Source organism: Acomys minous, assembly GCF_964271855.1.
Source record: "Acomys minous genome assembly, chromosome: 5".
NCBI classification, from domain to species: Eukaryota; Metazoa; Chordata; class Mammalia; order Rodentia; family Muridae; genus Acomys; species Acomys minous.
In genome coordinates, this window is record NC_140494.1 from 77,761,859 (window position 1) to 77,778,711 (window position 16,853).

General features: G+C 48.3%; 2 protein-coding genes across 2 annotated transcripts in view; both read right to left on the reverse strand.

The window, feature by feature from the left end:
* The window catches only part of PIWIL4 (piwi like RNA-mediated gene silencing 4), a 40,018-nt gene extending 38,868 nt beyond the window's left edge, over positions 1-1,150 (reverse strand). Inside the window, exon 1 of the mRNA XM_084781302.1 lies at positions 976-1,150. Coding sequence (XP_084637428.1) covers positions 976-1,062 — 87 coding nt within the window. The 5' untranslated portion in view covers positions 1,063-1,150. The remainder of the gene's footprint in view (positions 1-975) is intronic.
* A 5,489-nt stretch (positions 1,151-6,639) lies between these two features.
* Positions 6,640-10,720, reverse strand: FUT4 (fucosyltransferase 4). Its single transcript, XM_084781114.1, has one exon. It carries the CDS (start codon positions 10,305-10,307, stop codon positions 8,988-8,990), a length of 1,320 nt encoding a protein of 439 aa, XP_084637240.1. The 5' UTR covers positions 10,308-10,720; the 3' UTR covers positions 6,640-8,987.
* Between the last annotated feature and the right edge of the window lie 6,133 nt (positions 10,721-16,853).

A 16,853-nucleotide genomic window follows, 5' to 3' on the forward strand; every position in this document is an offset into this window, starting at 1 on the left:
TGAACCCAAATGAGTTCACAAAACAGGGAAGGACAGAGCCCTTGGTATTGCAGAAACTTCTCCTTGCCCAAGAGCTTATTGTATCTTGGCCTGTTTAAAAAGAAAGGAAGGAAGAGAGGGAGGAAGGAGGAGGGGAGAGAAGGAGGGACGGAGGGCGGGCAAAGTCAAGAGAGCTCCACAAAGTGATAACAAAGGCAAAAGTGTTCACAAACCACTTGTCCTGGTCTGGGTCTAAAAGGCTGTGTAGTTGTTACTCAGGATTAGCTCTGTCTGGCCACCCAGCAAGCAGCCACACTCCCAAGTGTTTGCTCAATCAGCAGCAGCTGAAGGGAGCTGGAGAGATGGCTCAGAGGTTAGGAGCACTGACTGCTCTTCCAAAGAGCCTGAGTTCAATTCCCAGCAACCACATGGTGGCTCACAACCATCTACAATGTGATCTGATGCCCTCTTATGGCATGAAGGCACACATGCAGGCAAATGCTGTATAAATAAAAAAATAAATCTTAAAAAAGAAAACAAAAAACAAAACAAAGCAACAACAACCAACCAACCAAACAAACAAACAAAAAACAAACCAGCAGCTGAATCTAAGCCACGTCGGAATTTGAGACGATTTCTGACACCGGTTATCAAAAGCACCTGTATCACACCGTAAGAGGCAAGTAAGGCTAGGCTACTTCAGGTTTTGCTGCCTGTTTTTCTTTCATTTATTCTTTCTTTTTCTCATACTTTCTCAAGCAATTTACAACCAACTGGATTAAAGCTAAGAAAAGTAGAAGACAAGTATGCCAAAGTGCTTTTTGCACTCCCGGGTCTCAATAAAAGCATCCACTTGAAAGAAAACCATGGGAACCGCCCTCCCCTCGCCCCCCCCCCCCGCCCCCAAAAAAAGCCTTAAAGAAGTCAGCGAACAGAGGCGTGCAGAGGAAAGCGCTGCCTGGGACACACATGGGAAAGAGAGGGAGAAACACTCACGGTGAGGTCTCCTGGAGCATCCCCCACTGCCCTTGTGCTGTGGCCTGGGGTGCTGCCTCGCGCCCTCACACGGGCCCGGCCACTCATGTTCCTGGGTACCCAGAGACTTTCCCGAGCTCTTGAGCCTCAACACGTTTCCTCTCCTGCAAGGTGATGATGAGGCTGTGACTAGGAGATTGAGAGTATTTAGCTTCCTGAGATGGTTGTGGCAAACAGCACCCGAGCGTGGGCGGGCACGCCGTGGACCCCCAGAACGCGCAAGAGCACGTGGGGCGGCGCAGGAGTGCGGGGGTGGGCCTCGAGTAGCATCGCGGGACTTTCTGACTCTGTCTCTCGCAGTATGTGTTTCTTTTTGTCCCCTCCTGGCACTTTCTTTTCCTCAATGCTCCCTCATTTGCAATACATACCCAGCTTATAGTACATCATTTTGAAGATGTATCTCTCTGCTCCTAGCTTTTAGAAATTACCCCATCATAAGTGTGTTCATCTGAGTGTTGTGAGGGTTCTACCCTGAGAAGGGCTGAGAGCAAGTAAAAGTGTGGGAGGTTAGTCGATGGACCGTTCGACAGAAGAAGTTGGGAATGCTGTCGGAGAGATGGCTCTAACAATGTGAATCAGTCTTTTAAATATTAGGTTTGGGGCTGGAGAGGGCTTACTATTACTCTTTCAGAGGACCAGGGTTGGGCTCTCGGTATCCACACAGTGACTCGCAACTGTCTAGAACTCCAGTTTCAGAGGACCTGACACCCTCCTCTGGCCTTCGGGGGCTCCTGCATCCTCCAGGTGCACATACAGGCGCACAAATAAAAATGGTTTTTAAAAGTATAGTTTTTAAAGTGTGTGCGGGGCCTTGAGAACTCTTAAGAGACACGGAGCTGGTGAGATGAGGGAGAGCTTCGAGGGTGACATCACTGGGGACAGAGCTGCTTGTGTGACTACGGATGAGTCACTGCACAATCTGTCCAGGCAGAACAGTACTGTACTGGGGACCTCCAGGGACTGTGTCCAGCAATCGGCTGTGAGCGTCCTAAGTGAGCCGATAGCTTTCTCTGAGGTGGAAACCTTGTGGGTTTGGAGAGAAACTCCAAATGTTCAATCAACAGCGTTTGGAAGGATGTGAAACACCACAGAAGATGAAACATTCCATCCTGCAAGCAAACTCTGGGGCTCAGGAAGTAAACAACTCAAAGGCTTCGCCAAGTTCCTAAAACTGACCAGATATGCTAGCCCTCTCGGTTCTCAACCATGTGGAAGCTGTAAAGGAGAGCTGAGAGACACTCTCAGACAAGAGGAGGTCCATTAGGAGCCTCAGACCAACCGAACTGTCCCAACCTGGAAAGCGACCTGGAGCTGGGTAGTAAGCGCCAGGTTTCCAGCCCCCATCAAGGTCACCCATGCTGATGTGGACTTCCGGTGATGCACCTTAGAGTCGTTTCTGCTCCTACAGTTACCCCGCATCCATGTTCCTGTAAGTAACTCCAATCAAACTCATTGGTCCACCAAGTTGGACTTTGGTGGTGCCCTTTGGTCTGTTGTTGCTTCTGTATCTGGGGTGTTCACGTCACCATAGGAATAATGTCAGATAACACTGACTGAAAAGACTTGAAGTCTGGAACAGCACCACAGCAAAGCTGCTGGGGCACCAGCCGTTTCAACCTCTTGGATAAGAACAGCCTGAACCATTTCCTTCCAGCAACAGGAAGGCCCTGCCAGGTGTCTAAACAACAAAGAAAAGGGATATGGTAAGCAGGGATTTAAAGCAACAGCAGAAAAAAAAAAATTTAATTCCTCCTGCTTCTTAGAATATTCAAAAGCTGGGACGGCTCAAAATGCTACCTGATGACTTTTTTTTTTTTTAGCTTTTTGCATTGGTAGAAGCTAGTTGCCTGCTAAATTAATAGATTCTCAAAGTTAATTTTTAAGTCAGTTGTCAAAGATATTAGTCCTGACACAGCAAGGAATGGCTGATCTGGAGGACAAGACCTTAACCCCAGGGAGGATAATTAGCCTCTGGACCTGCCACTTTCTAGTCTCTCCACAGTACTGAAATTCGAATCTGCCTATCAGTCTCCTTCCAGGGCTTTTCATTCACAGCCAGATGCAGCTTCTTTTCAGGAGTTTTTACTCACGTTGTCTACATCTCCACCTCCTCCGTGAGAACATACAAGTCTGAGCATCCTCACCTTCATTGTATTTTCATCTCCGAGTCCTAGTGCAGAGCCTGCACATAGCGAGCACCCCAGACACATTTAGTTATTAGCAGTCCACTTCTCTGACTTTGCTTAGCCTGTGGTCTAATGGGACATTCTATTTGCTGAAGGATTAGATAAGGCTCAGCAATTTAAAAATACATTCACTTATTCATTTATTCTATATGTGTGTGGGCATGAGCATGCCATACACACAACTGGAAATCAAAGGACAATTTTAGGGCATTAGTTTGTTCCTTGTACCACTTGGGGGCCTAAAGATCAAACTCTGGTCACCAGGCTGGTGGCCAGTCCACTGGGCCATCATCTCATTGTCCCAAGACACAATCATTTAAAAAATATAAAGATCACAAAATGAATGTCAAAAAATCCAATTCTTTACATCTTATTCGAAGCAGTTTTACAAGGCTTTCCATGCAATGTAATGTGCTTTATATTACACACACACACACACACACCTTCACTCATTTTCTTTTTAAAAAAAAAATGTTGGCAGTCATTTGCAAAAGTCAGTTTCTTTAAAAATTGATAATGACAGCTGGTGAAGTATATTAACTGGAATTAAATGAAGGGCAATAACTGAATTTTTCTCCAGATAAAATAGTTGCCTTCAGAATCATTTGGGGACCTGCTATAGTGAATCTGGGTTTATCTATTCCTTGTTCAGCAAGGTCCGGCTGTGATGTCACTCCCATCTGCCCACAGAGGCTGTTTAGACTGGCCCTCGTTCTGGTGCACACATCCCACCTCCTCCTGCCTCTTTTGGCCTGCAACCCTTCTGTTTCTATCCCCCTTTCCTTGGATTCATCATCTCCTCTTTTTTTTTTTTTTTTTTGGTTTTTCGAGACAGGGTTTCTCTATGTAGCCTTGGCCATCCTGGACTCACTTTGTAGACCAGGCTGGCCTCGAACTCACAGCGATCCGCCTGCCTCTGCCTCCCGAGTGCTGGGATTAAAGGCATGCGCCACCACGCCCAGCATCTCCTCACTTGCTTCTCATTGACTCCATGTCCCTCTCCACCAACTTCACACTTTTTTTTAAAAGATGTATTTATTTTATTATTATGTATCCAGTGCTCTGCTTGCATGTACTCCTGCAGGCCAGAAGAGGGCGCCATATCACATTACAGATGGTTATGAGCCACCATGTGGTTGCTGGGAATTGAACTCAGGACCTTTGGAAGAGCAGGCGCGCTCTTAAGCACTGAGCTATCTCTCCAGCCCCCCCCCCCTTCACACTTTTAATCCATACACTTTTGAATCTTTTCCCCTGAGATCCCTGGTTCCCCTTAGACGGCCATGGTGACTTTTCCTCTGGTAATTAAGTGAGTCTGTCACTGTGTGTTTGCTGGAGAGGACAGAAGGGAATCCATAGTATTTGTTCCAACTTCACATTTTCCCCTCTCAGTGACTCTTGTGCCCTCTATAAAGAAAGCAGCTTGCCTCTTCTGCTCTCGGCCCGCCATTCCACCATTAGGTTTGCAGTCTTTATTCTACCCAAAATTGACGTCACTTAATGTGGTGGATGGAAGCCAGTAACTCTACCGTTGAGGACACAGGCGCCTGTGGGAAGCAAGCCCAACTGGAACCCAAGCGTGCACCCGTGCAGACAAGTCTCTATAAAGTGAGAAAGGAAGTAGAGAGAGACCAGCTGAGCTGGGCCTGGTGGAACTCCACACTGGCAAACCAGCGCAGGACCAATGAACTCACTCTACCCACCAACAGAAAGATGCCTGTGGTTCAGAGGAGAACTTGTTAGTGCTTATAAACAAGGAGCCATTTTCTATTATTAGTTATTTATCAAAATAACCTCAGTATATTTACATAAAGACTGGATTTGATAGTTTTGTTTGTGTGGGGTTATTTTGGTTTTGTTTGTTGTTTGCTTTTTCAAGACAGGGTTTCTCTGTGTGGCCTAGGCTGTCCTGGACTCGCTTTGTAGACCAGGCTGGCCTCGAACCCACAGAGATCTGCTTGCCTCTGTCTCCTTGAGTGCTGGGATTACAGGTGTGTGGCACCACAGTGGGTTTAAGGCTGGATTTGTTAGGAGACCGTGTGGCATAAGGGCCCCTGAGACACAGGCAAGAGTGACCTGAAATGTACACACCTTGTCCTTACCAAACTCAACACCAAGAACTCGACCCCTCTCCTCAGTGTCTAAGAAATATAATCTGTACATACGCACAGAGGCAAGCACAGATTAAACCTAAATACCAGAGTCTCTCTCTCTCCCCTCCCCTACACCATCCCCTGGTTTGCTGCCAGTTTCCTGCTCCTGGGCGTGAACCCACAAGAGGGCAATTAACTCTCTAAGCTCTAGGGAGCCAATTAGCAGAATGAGAGCAAGTGGAACCAGATGGCCCCTAGAGCTTCTGTCCAGCCCCCACCCCCGTTATTTTGCAGTTCCAAGTGACAGCACTCAAGGGGTGTGACACACAAAAGGTACCTTACTGTCACTTGTTTACATAAGTCCTTTAGAGGCTCTGGACCTTGGCCCCTCCCTCTGTAGGAGGGACTGGAGGTCATCTTAGCAACAGTTTCTAGGCACATGCTCCCGGGCCAGGACTGTCTAGGGTCTTACTTCACGCCCTCTGTGCCTCCATACACGATTGCCCTCAATGAGAGATGAGACCACCCAAACCCAGAAAGCTTCAATAATTTGCCTAAGATCAGACAACTAGAGAATGTTGCAAAGCGAGTCTAGGAGCCCAGCAACATCCACCTCCGGAATTCCTAAATCCTAATTATTAAATCCCTTTCAAGAGCGACGCCTCAGTTTATACTTTTTCAAAAACAGTTAAATTCCCCCAAATGTCATCTGTAAACATTGAGCGCTGAGTTGGTGAACTCTTGACTCAAGGGCTAAAGCCAGCAGCTAGGGTCCCCCCTGGGTCCTGCATCCTCCTAGCTGCTCCTGCACCCCCCCCACCCCAACCCCCCAGCAGAGGTGAACACAGGCCAGTGTCCAGCCTGCAAAGCTTGAACTATTCACCTTGTCCCTGGGCAGAAAACGTGTCCTAAGCTGTGCTCTAGAGCCTTGAAAGATTGGATTTTGCAAGGCATAGCACCTCCAACTGGCAGAACGCCTGGGCACACATAGAATGGTTTCCTGCAGCATTCACGCAATACAACGGAAACTACATACAACTCAAGAACTTTGGGCCACTGTCTCAGGTTCTGGCTCCCCACTGCAAGCTCTTTCCTGAAGCCACCCTGGCACCCTAACTGTCTTCCTCTTACTGTCAGGGGAGGGCTCAGGAACACAAAAGAATCTAATTAGTGCCAGCAAATTCTTCTGAGAATATCCCTGCAGATGTGCTCTTGGAATGAGGGCCATCCAGGGGTGAGAAGGTTACACTTGTGATCGGTTTGAAAGCAAAACTTAGGCCTTACACAGAGCCACGGCAGTCATAGGAGATACACAACACATTCAGAAGCATTCCATAAACACAGGCTAGTTTTACATGATTTAATGGAAAAAGTATAGGCGAAACAATCCATACTAATGTAATTATACAACTCTACCAAAACATATGTTTTGTAATCTGAAAATACAAGCGTAATAGAAACTCTATGACCCTAAAATGTGGCTCAGCTTTAAGGATTTATTTGAAATACACAATACATGACTAACCTTCATAGTTTACATTTGTTCTGTAATAGATCTTGAAATTTAATTTCAGAGGTAAAAATGCCTATGAGGGTATCCTAAAATCTCTGCAAAGAAATAAGGAAATATGCTCATAGATACATATATATTTAGCCAGCTGCCAACCAAACATGGAGCATCCTCACTTCACAAAAGAGGAACTCTACACTTGGTTCACTCCCCGGGCCAGTGTCCCCCAGCTGAAAGGTAAAGCTAACACAAACTACCAATCCTGAAGCCTCTTCCACTGCCCAGTGCAGATCCCCAACAACACTGAGACCCCTGGCCAATATTTCATCAATACTCATTTTTAAAAACAGAATTTTTAAGCTGGGCGTGGTGGTGCACACCTTTAATCCCAGCCAAGGGAGGCAGAGGCAGGTGGATCTTTGAGTTCAAGGCAAGCCTGGTTTACAAAGAGAGTTCCAAGACTACAGAGAAACCTTGTCTTGAAAACCAAACCAAACAAACCAACAATCACATCCCCCCAAAACTTTCGTTTGCCTTTGTTGGGCAGCTGGTATTCTGTAATTGCGGTTCTGCCCACACTGTAACGTGTTAACGAGGCACTGCTATTCACAGCTTTTAATTACTCCTTTTATGGAAGACAGAGACTAGAAACACCTGGGCCTAAGCGAGTTTTGCCAAAGCCCATACAAACATCCTTGGAAGTGAATCTGATCTAAGATTCAGATAACCGTCCTGACCCAACAGGCAGAACTCGGCACACAGCAAATGAATCTTGGACCAGTGACAGAGGCTCCTAGCTTAATAGCTTGAGGCCTTCAGTCAACTGGCTGGTTTAATGAAGGACCCTGTTCCTCTGCAGCCATAACAGACTGTAGTTGCCCCCAAGAGCAGGCACTTCCTCACAGCTTTCTGTTCCCTCCCTGGGGAGCCCAAGCCCAGTATTTGGCACACAAGCAGGCATGCCCTGACACCTGTTGAGCTTGGAAAGTCAATGGCTGTATCTTCAAGATTGGTCCCGCAGCACAGGCTCAAAGGCACTGGACACAGTGTGCTGAGATACAGATTCCAGGGAGAGCCTGTACATCTTAGCACTTAACAAAGAACAGACAACTTGTGGGAGGCACTAGTTCAGTTGCATTTAAGGAAAAATGGACAAAAAACAAACCACCATATACAGATGCCACAAAAGGTTTCCCCCCCTTTTGCACAGACCCATAGTTCACCAAAATCTTTATTGTTTTCTCTGCATAACACTGTCAACATTGCTGAAGGACTAACATTCCAGGTTGAATTTCAGGTCCAGCAGAGACACAGAATAAACAAATTTGCGGACATGACATCATTTTTCCTCCATTTGTAAACACTGGTTGGGAAAGTGGCAAGAAGACTGTTTTTTTCCATATCTGTATTTTGAGTGTTTTCCTAATCCAGGTTATAGGAAACTATAAAAAAAACAAAAACAAACAAACAAAAAAAACAGAAGAAATAATGAGGGAAGGGTCATTCACATTGTAAAGGGACTTTCCATTTATTTCAATTAAATACTGCACACCCTTAGGCCCCAGGATTTTGGGGTGTCACTTAGATGCAGTTTTTCAGGAATAGGTTGTTAGTGTGAAGTGAGGTGCACCAGATCTTCATCTGAGTTTTCCTCTGAGGATAATCTTGCCTCTGCTTTCTAATCACAGGGCTAGGGGCTTACACAGCTGGTGAAGGAAGACAATGGCTTCTTATCTTTTCCAGGATTAGAGGCTTTGAGGGATCCAACCACCAAAGAAAAATGCACCTGTGGGCACAGCCCTTCCACTATCTCACACCCACGGGCTTTTAAAAACCAGTGGTCTGCTCCTCTTTGGTCCAAGCAGCCATGGAGCAGAGAACAAATATATCTACATTTTAGAGGGCGCATAGATGCCCGATAAGGCCTGTAGCCAAAAGGAAAAGCCACTTCTTCACATGGTTGACAGGTAAGGAAGGGGCCTCCTTCCTCACCCAGCACACTACAGTCCCTAACAGAGAGCCAGAGCAGCTCTCTGTTAAAAAAAAAAAGCCATGAGGGCCTCCGACTTTCCCATTCTTGTGCTAAATAATATTAATTGGTAACTCATCTTTTTCCCATCAATTAAAATTGGGTGTTTAGAAAACTCAGCCAACGTGATGTAGTCAATTCACAGCAGAATGGCCTCATCGCTCGAACCAGCCTGCCAAGTTTCGGATGCTCTTGTGCTGGTCCCCAGAGATCTGCACAGCTTGGCATGTCCGGCACCATGGCTCATCCCAGAAAGAGGTGATGTGCACCGCATAGCTCCGGCGCCAATGGAAGTAGCGGCGATAGACAGCCACATTTCGGTCGAGAAAGAGGAGGTAGGCAGCAAGAGAGGCAGCGCTAGGGAAGTCGTCCACGTGGATGAAGGCACCACGAGGCACGAAGCGCTCATAGTTGGCACGGTCCGGACCTAGCACCACTGGCACAGCCCCGGCCAGGAAGGCATTCCGCCACAGTTTCTCCGTGATGTAATCCACGTGCTGTGAGTTCTCAAAGGCCAGGTAAAACTTGTAGCGGGCCACAGTGTGCAGCAGCCCGCTGGCTGGCAATGGCTTCCCGGGTCCCGCCCGGCCAAACACGTCCACAGAGATGTGCTGACTCAGCTGGCGGTAGTAACGGACCCGTGCTTGGCGCTCGTTCCAGTGGCTCACTACCCAGGCCACCAGTCCCCGCTTGCGGGCCAGCGGAGGACCCAGGCCCGTTGGCTGGTCAGCTGGATGTCTCCTGGGATAGAGGAAGCCATAGGGCACGAAGATATCCGAGTCGATCCGGTAGGACAGTGTCCAATTGAAGAGGTCCTTCGCCAAGCCGCGCAGCCCCGGGGTATGGGAGGGCGATTCGAAGTTCATCCACACCCAGCGCTGACCCGGGGGTCTAGAGCCTGCAGTCTCCAGAGCTTCGCCAGCTAGTATCACTGCTCCCTCCCGGTCATCGAACACGCGTAACTCCAGCGCCTCATTCGTCCGTACTTGGGCGTCCCAGGGCGGGGGCCAGTCAGGGGGTCCCTTCACAAGGTCGCGGTGGTGGAACAGCACTGCCTGAGCCTCCCCGTAGGCCGCGCGGTCGGTGAGCAAGCGGCAGCCACTGATGTTGAATCGCAGGCTGCAATCAGGGGGAGGCTTGGGGTAGCCGCTGCGCCCCCCAAAGGGTTCCCACCAGAGCAGCACGCCCACCGGGCGTGCTGGAGCTGGGGACGCCCAGGGCAGCGGCGGCAGCTGTCCCCAGCAGAAGCAAGCGGTCAACGCGGTGCATAGCAACCCCGCTGCGGCCAGCGCAGAGGAGCGTCGGGGTAGTCCCCAGACTCCATGCTGTGCGCGTCGCCGGGCCCCTGGGGTCCCCATGCAGCGCCCAGGAGCGGCGGCCGCGGCTCGCCACGCGTCCACCGGCCGTGAGGGGCGGCACCGGCTCTCATGCTGCCGTTCTCTCGGCCCGGACCATAGAGGGGGCGGGCGGGGCATCCGAAGTCCCACGGGCGGTGCCTCGCCCCTCCCAGGTCCAGGACGAGGTGAGCTGTGCGGGCAGTCTTGGCCCGGCGCCACCCTGTCCCTCCCAGACACTGCTCCCTGAGCTCGGCGGGCCGGGTCCGGGGGCGCTTCCTGCTGCGCCTGCGCTGGCTCCCTTGCCCAGCCGGGGCTCCAGAGCTCCTAAACTGCGCCCTGTTGGCGGCTCACCGGGGGTCGTGGCCTCTTGGCTCGAGTTCTCCGAGTTCTCGGTTCCTGAGCCTAGGCAGCCCTCACCTTAGCCTCCAGTGCCTTGGACTGGAGACCTCTCCAGAAGCCTCGAAGGGGAGGTGGGTTGGGGTATGCAATCCCACTGCAGAACTCAGAGCAGAATCAGCTTCCTTCCGTATTTTCTCTGTGCCTGGCCAATGACGCCCCAGGGAGGGAGGGAAGGAGGGAGGACACAAACCCTAACACAGCTGTAATGTAGTCCAGACGCAGGCCAGCTGTGGAGTCAGGCACCACCGGGCAGTGTGACTGCTCCTAAGAACATTCTAAAAGGTGCATGGGGGCTCACCACAGGACAGAAGGCAAAAGTGTTATCTGAGTTGTGGAAAAACATTCTTTCTTTGATTCCCCACCTCCACCCCCCCTCCCAAAAAAGTTTTTAAAGAGTTTATTTCACTGAAACTTAAAACACACATGCCTTTACCCGCTAAGGCCGTCTAAATTTGCTTCAGTTTCTCCAACCCATATGTTTACAGGTTTGGTTTATTTATTTATTTATTTAGATTTACTGATATATCAATATATCGACGGCTATATAGATGTTTTGCCTGTGTACTTCATGCATGCCTGGTACCATGGAGGTCGATCCCCATGATTATAAGGCACCGTATGCATGCTTTTAACAGAACCCAGGTCCTCTGTGAGAGCAACAAACCCTCTTGAGCATTGAACCATCCATCTCTCTCATCCTCAAACAGCTGGTTTCTCAACATGAACATTCAGTGTAAGGATGACCTATGCGAACGCTTTAATATAGACAGACATGTCACACACAGGCATGTGGAGCACGCTGCCACAGGGCTATATTGCCCCAATTCAATTAAGTCTAACTTCAAATGTACTCTGATTTTCATAAGCAATTTGATGCCTGCTAATGTGAGTGCAGTTGAATGCCTTTTACATAATCTTTGAGTTATATAACTTCTAACATAAGTCTCTGATGCAAAACCGGGAACTATAGGAGCTAGGTTCCCCAACCCCGACAAATTAACCTGGCTGACAAAGTTCCTTGTACCCTCAGGGTTGAGAATGCATAAACTGTGAGTGACGACTGAGGCCCTTGTGTCTGAAGAACATTCTACTCTTAGCTGAGTGGATGGGGATCGTCACTTTTAAGCACTTCAGAAACAATTTCTGCTCCCAGAAAGGGTGTGCTGGATATGTGGGGCTATGAAATCAGATAAATGTCCTTGTGCCCAAAGTAAAGGCTGTGTGTGGCAATTCTTCACGTGTGTCTGGGAGGCCACAGCCAGGCGCCCACATCAGCAGTCGCGTGGAAAGCTTTGCCCCCCAAGCTAGAATGACTTCCTGAGCTGGATCCTCTCTATGAAGTTACTCATCTGTTATTAGGTAGAATTCTAAGGCGAGGAGGCAGTTTTTAGTAGATTCCTGCCGTGTGGCTGAGGGCTCCACTACAGGGTGGTGTCCATATAAGATGTTCTGGAAAAGCTGCTGGGAGCAGGGGGTTGGGCTGGTGCACTGTGTATTCAGATGTGATGTCTGTGCGCTGAGCTCTGAGTACAGCCTAGACACGGGCATCGTCTTTCTAATGAAGAACCTCCTGTATCAATGCTGTATAAACACTGCTCCCCAATTATCTCTGATTGGTTAATAAAGAAGCTGAGGCCCTACAGCTGGTGAGCAAAAACAGGAGGGGGGGTTGGGGGGTGACAAATGGACTGTACTTCCATTCCCAGTCCAGTGACCTCAAGTGGGGACCACGAAGGAGAGAGGAGGAGGAAGAAGAGGTAGAGAAAGGATGTGGCCCTGGGGACTGACCTGATGGAGCAGAAGCAGTCCAGGCTGGACCAATATGGCAAGTAATTCGGGGCCTGCAGCTGGGTAGCTAGAATAGATGGGTATCGACCCAGCTCTAGTGCCCTGAAGCTCGTTGGATAAATCTGCAGGTCTCTGTCTTATTCTTTGGGAGCCAGAATGGGTGACTGAAAAGGGCCCCCAAATGACACAATATTGTTACACACCTGGATTTGCTATTCGGGTGCATCTTCATTGGTTTAATTTTTTAAATGTTTGTTATATTTCTATTCATCGTGTGTGTGTGTGTGTGTGTGTGTGTGTGTGTGTGTGTGTGTGTGTGTGCGCGCGCAGGGGAAGGGATTCATGCAATGGAGATCAGAGACAACTTGAGCCTCTCCTTCTGCCATGGGCTCCTGGGAAGCCAAGGATAGAAGGTAGAAGCTGCTTTAAGTGTCTTCCGGTGACATTTCCCACCAGCACTGAGCAGCCAAGCAGGAATGCCTTGGAGAGTCCGGGACACTCTTCTTTACCTGTCTACTGGTTTTCTCTTCCCACACCTTTTGTAGTGTTTCTAGGGTAGTTTTTTGTTTGTTTGTTTGGTTGGTTGGTTTGGTTTGGGGGGTTGGTTTTTTGTTTGTTTTTGTTTGTTTGTTTTTTGAGACAGGGCTTCTCTATGTAACCCTGGCTGTCCTGGATTTGCTTTATAGACCAGGCTGGCCTCAAACTCACAGGCCTGCCTCTGCCTCCCAAGTGCTGGGATTAAAGGCATACACCAGCACTGCCTGGCTTCTAGGGTAAATTTTTAAGTGGGGAAAAAAAGATATTCAAAAATTTTTATTTGAAAAGAGAAGTTTCAGTAATTTCCCACTATTTTTGTTTGAGTCTGGGCCCCTTGTAGTCCAGGCTGCCCTTGAGCTGACTGGATACTGGCCTTGAATTTGTGGTCTTCCTGCCTTCGCTTCCTAAATCTTGGGGTTCTAGGTGTGCACCACAGGGCCTGGCTTGCTTTTGGTTTTTATTAACATAGAGCTATAAAGGCACATCCCGTTTCACTCAAGGAAGGAGTGAATAGCTTTCCTTCTATGAAACAGACAAGTAGGAGGGATCAGCAAAGACTGAGAAAGATGCCCTGGAGGAATTAGGAACAGTTAACACGAGGGACAAAGGGATCTTAGAAGTTTGTCCAGGAGTGTGTCCAACCCGGAGGCAATAATAAGGTTCATATTTGAAAGGGAAATTTTTGTCGTAAGTGAGGGTGAACTTATAGACATCAGTTTTTGATAAACTGGCCTGCTCATACACGTAGGCTCTAGTGAACAGCTGTGTTGGTTAAGGAAATGCAACAAGCCTTTTATGTTCTTAGAAAAGCCATTATGCCATCAGTAAAGGATGGGGTGAGGGAAACGGGAGCAGAAGGGAAAGCTGTGAGAACATGGGCCGGTCCCTTTCGGCCAGATGCCATCACCTGAAGAGTCAGGCCACAGTTGTCTGCAGCTCTCTCTGGAAGAGAGTTAAGAAGCTTTCACCGTATGCTATCTGGCTCCTCCATGCTGTTTTCACATATGCTATATTGAAGTAGATCGCGCTATGCTGTGAAACTTTCTGGCAGCATCACCCCCCAAACTTATAAAAGTCTGGTACGTATTTTGTTGCTGTCTGAAGAGGATCTTCTGGCTGCCTCCATCTCCTCATTGGCAGTGTCCCTCTCCTCTCCTGTCCCCTCTCTCGGTGAAGCTCCTTTCTGGAAGCTTCCACCCCCCCCCCCACATATTGTATTGCTTCTGTCGAATGCTCTTTCTGCTACCCTGAGGCCTGCCCATGCCCTGGAGGCCATTCCTCTCACCTAGCAGCATCTTCTGAAGAAAATGATGTGTCCCTTGCCTTTCTAGGCCAACCACTGCTCCTCTTCATTCTTTTTACTCAACAAAAACCCCTGTTGTAATTCAGATGTGAGCCAAAGTTGTCCTAAACTATGGCAACAGCTGTGAAGATGAGGAAGAACATCAGAGAAAGAACCTACGTGGTACTCCAGGTGCTTCGTGGGAAGCCTTTCTGGCTACCCACATACCCATGTCCGCTGTAAATTGGAAACAGGTGTGGGTGTGCCAATGTGCGTGCTCTGTTCTGAGGAGGGGATTGTGACTGCTTCAGTCCTATCTAACTCCGCCCATAGCCCCAAACCAATCATCTAGCAATGCTCATTGGCTCAGTGACCGCCCACTGGATGAGCAAATGGACAAAGCAGGCTCCCAGTGCGTTGCTAAAATTGTCTCATCAATATCCACTCCCTATGAGAAGCTATGACAGCGGAATAGCTTACTGTGGCCTTAAGGTGCCCCCTAAGCTTCAAGTGGAAAACAGTAGACCTGTGTGCATTAGAATTCAAACTCCACCAGATTAGGTCACTAAGGTTGATAGAGCCTGGATCAACTGTCCATTCATACCTCGACGACCAGGGAGATGTGGAGTGTTTTTAGAACTTTTTTTTTCCAAGACAGGGTTTCTCTTTGTAGCTTGGTAGACCAGGCTGGCCTTGAATTTACAGAGATCCGCCTGCCTCTGCCTCCCAAGTGCTGGGGTTAAAGGCATGCGCCACCACACCCGGCTGTTCTTAGAACTTTTTTCAAGACCGAAGAGATGGAAATGACCCCATGTAAATTTCGTGGGATAAAAATGGGAAGAAAGTAGTTCCTCCTATAAAGTTCTACTACCTAAAGGAGAGGGGAGGGACGTGAGTCAGGAGGGCACTGCTAGAAGATGAAGCAGCCGCTGGACTAACTGAGCCCTCAGCCTCCTAATTTAGTAACGAGGACCGATTTGTACAGTTAGAGGCCTCCCAGGTTTCACAGAACATCCCTCTGGGGGAGTCATCCATCTTCCAACTGTTTGCATGAAGCTAACAGCCAAGTCAACTCTAAAGGAAGGGCGTCTGGGTGCTGAGGTTTGTGTAGAGAAATGCTTAACTCATGAGTCAAGTGGAGGAAATCAATTCACAGCATGCAAAGGTTGCCTGTTTGCCTCCAATTTCATACAGGACCAGGATCCGGGAGAAAAGGAGCCAGGACGCTCTAATTCCTAAATTCAAACTCATTCTTTGTTCTTCCTCCATGCAAACAGTTCATTTGACTCTTCTGGATATATATTTTTTGTTTTGTTTTCAAGACAAGGTTTCTCTTTCTAATAGCCCTAGCTGTCCTGGAACTCTCTTCATAGACCAGGCTGGCCTCGAACTCACAGAGATCCACCTGCCTCTGCCTCCCAAGTGCTGGGATTAAAAGTGTGCGCCACTGTTGCCTGGCATATAGGGTTTGTTTTTGTTTGTTTGTTTGTCTTTTGTTTTGTTTTTTGAGGAAAGGTCACATGGAGCCCAGGCTGGCCTTACCTTAAATTCACTGGGCAGCCAAAGCTGGTTCTCCTGCCTCTGCCTCCAAGTGCAGGGGGTTACAGGTGGATGCCACTATGCCTAGCAGGAGACAATTTAAACTAAGACCACACTAATTCCTCCTAAGACTACGTTGGTGTTACTCACTAGAGACAGCTTTCCTAGGAAAGCTCCAGAAGGTGTTCTGATGGCCTCAGGCTGTACCCAGCCCTGTGAGAGCCCAGCTGATGTCAAAGAGGCTGATGGTTTTTGGTTGGATGTAAGGTTTCTTGAGCCAAGCACAGAGCTCTCAAGTTAACCTTCAGTTGCTTTCCTGAAGAGAGAAAGAGGCGGTTCAAAGTCCAGCAAGTTATGTGTTTATCCTAAAAGGGAAGGGCCAGTGAGCAGGTGTGGCAGGAAGGGCAAATGGGTGGGTTGTTGTCATTGTCAGTCACACCTTATCTCCATAACTGGGGAAATAGGTTTGGAAAGGACAATTAATGAAAAGTTAGGAATGGTTTAAGATTAACAGCAGCTCACAGCTTACTCTCCCCTGCTGTTATAGTTGCTGCTGCTGCTGCTGCTGCTGGTGATGTGATTGTGTGTATGCACATTGTGTGTGTGTGTGTGTGTGTGTGTGTGTGTGTGCGCGAGCACACGCGCTTGCACTCGCAAGTGCAGACATACACATAGAGGTCAGGGGACAACCCTATATATAGGGTTGTGATTTCCACCTTTGTTTAAGGCAGCTCTTTTGTTCCCAATTTTAGATATACCTTGGGCTAGCTGACCTGTGAGGCCCCTGGGATTTCTCTGTCAACCATCTAGAATTGCGCATGCTGGGATAAAAGATACATGCTACTATATTTGGCTTTATGTAGGTAGACCCTGTAATCCTACATAGCAATCTGAATTTTGCATGCTTGAATAGCAGGCCCTTATCCGATGAGCTGTCTAGCCCCTGCCCCATTAACTTCTTGATAGAAAAATAAAATGGACACATGTGCTTTTCTTTTTTTCTTTTTTTGTTCAAATAAACCACTGACCTTAAATTTTTAGTCAATATTAGAATCTGTTGCATTTACTATACAGTTTTAAGCCTTGTGCACACATCTTCTACGTGTAATTTTTCTTGACTTAAGCGGTACTGCAAGAAT

Coding starts and splice junctions, on each gene's coding strand:
- FUT4 (XM_084781114.1), bottom strand. CDS start 10,307: ATGCCCCGCCCGCCCCCTCTATGGTCCGGGCCGAGAGAACGGCAGCAT.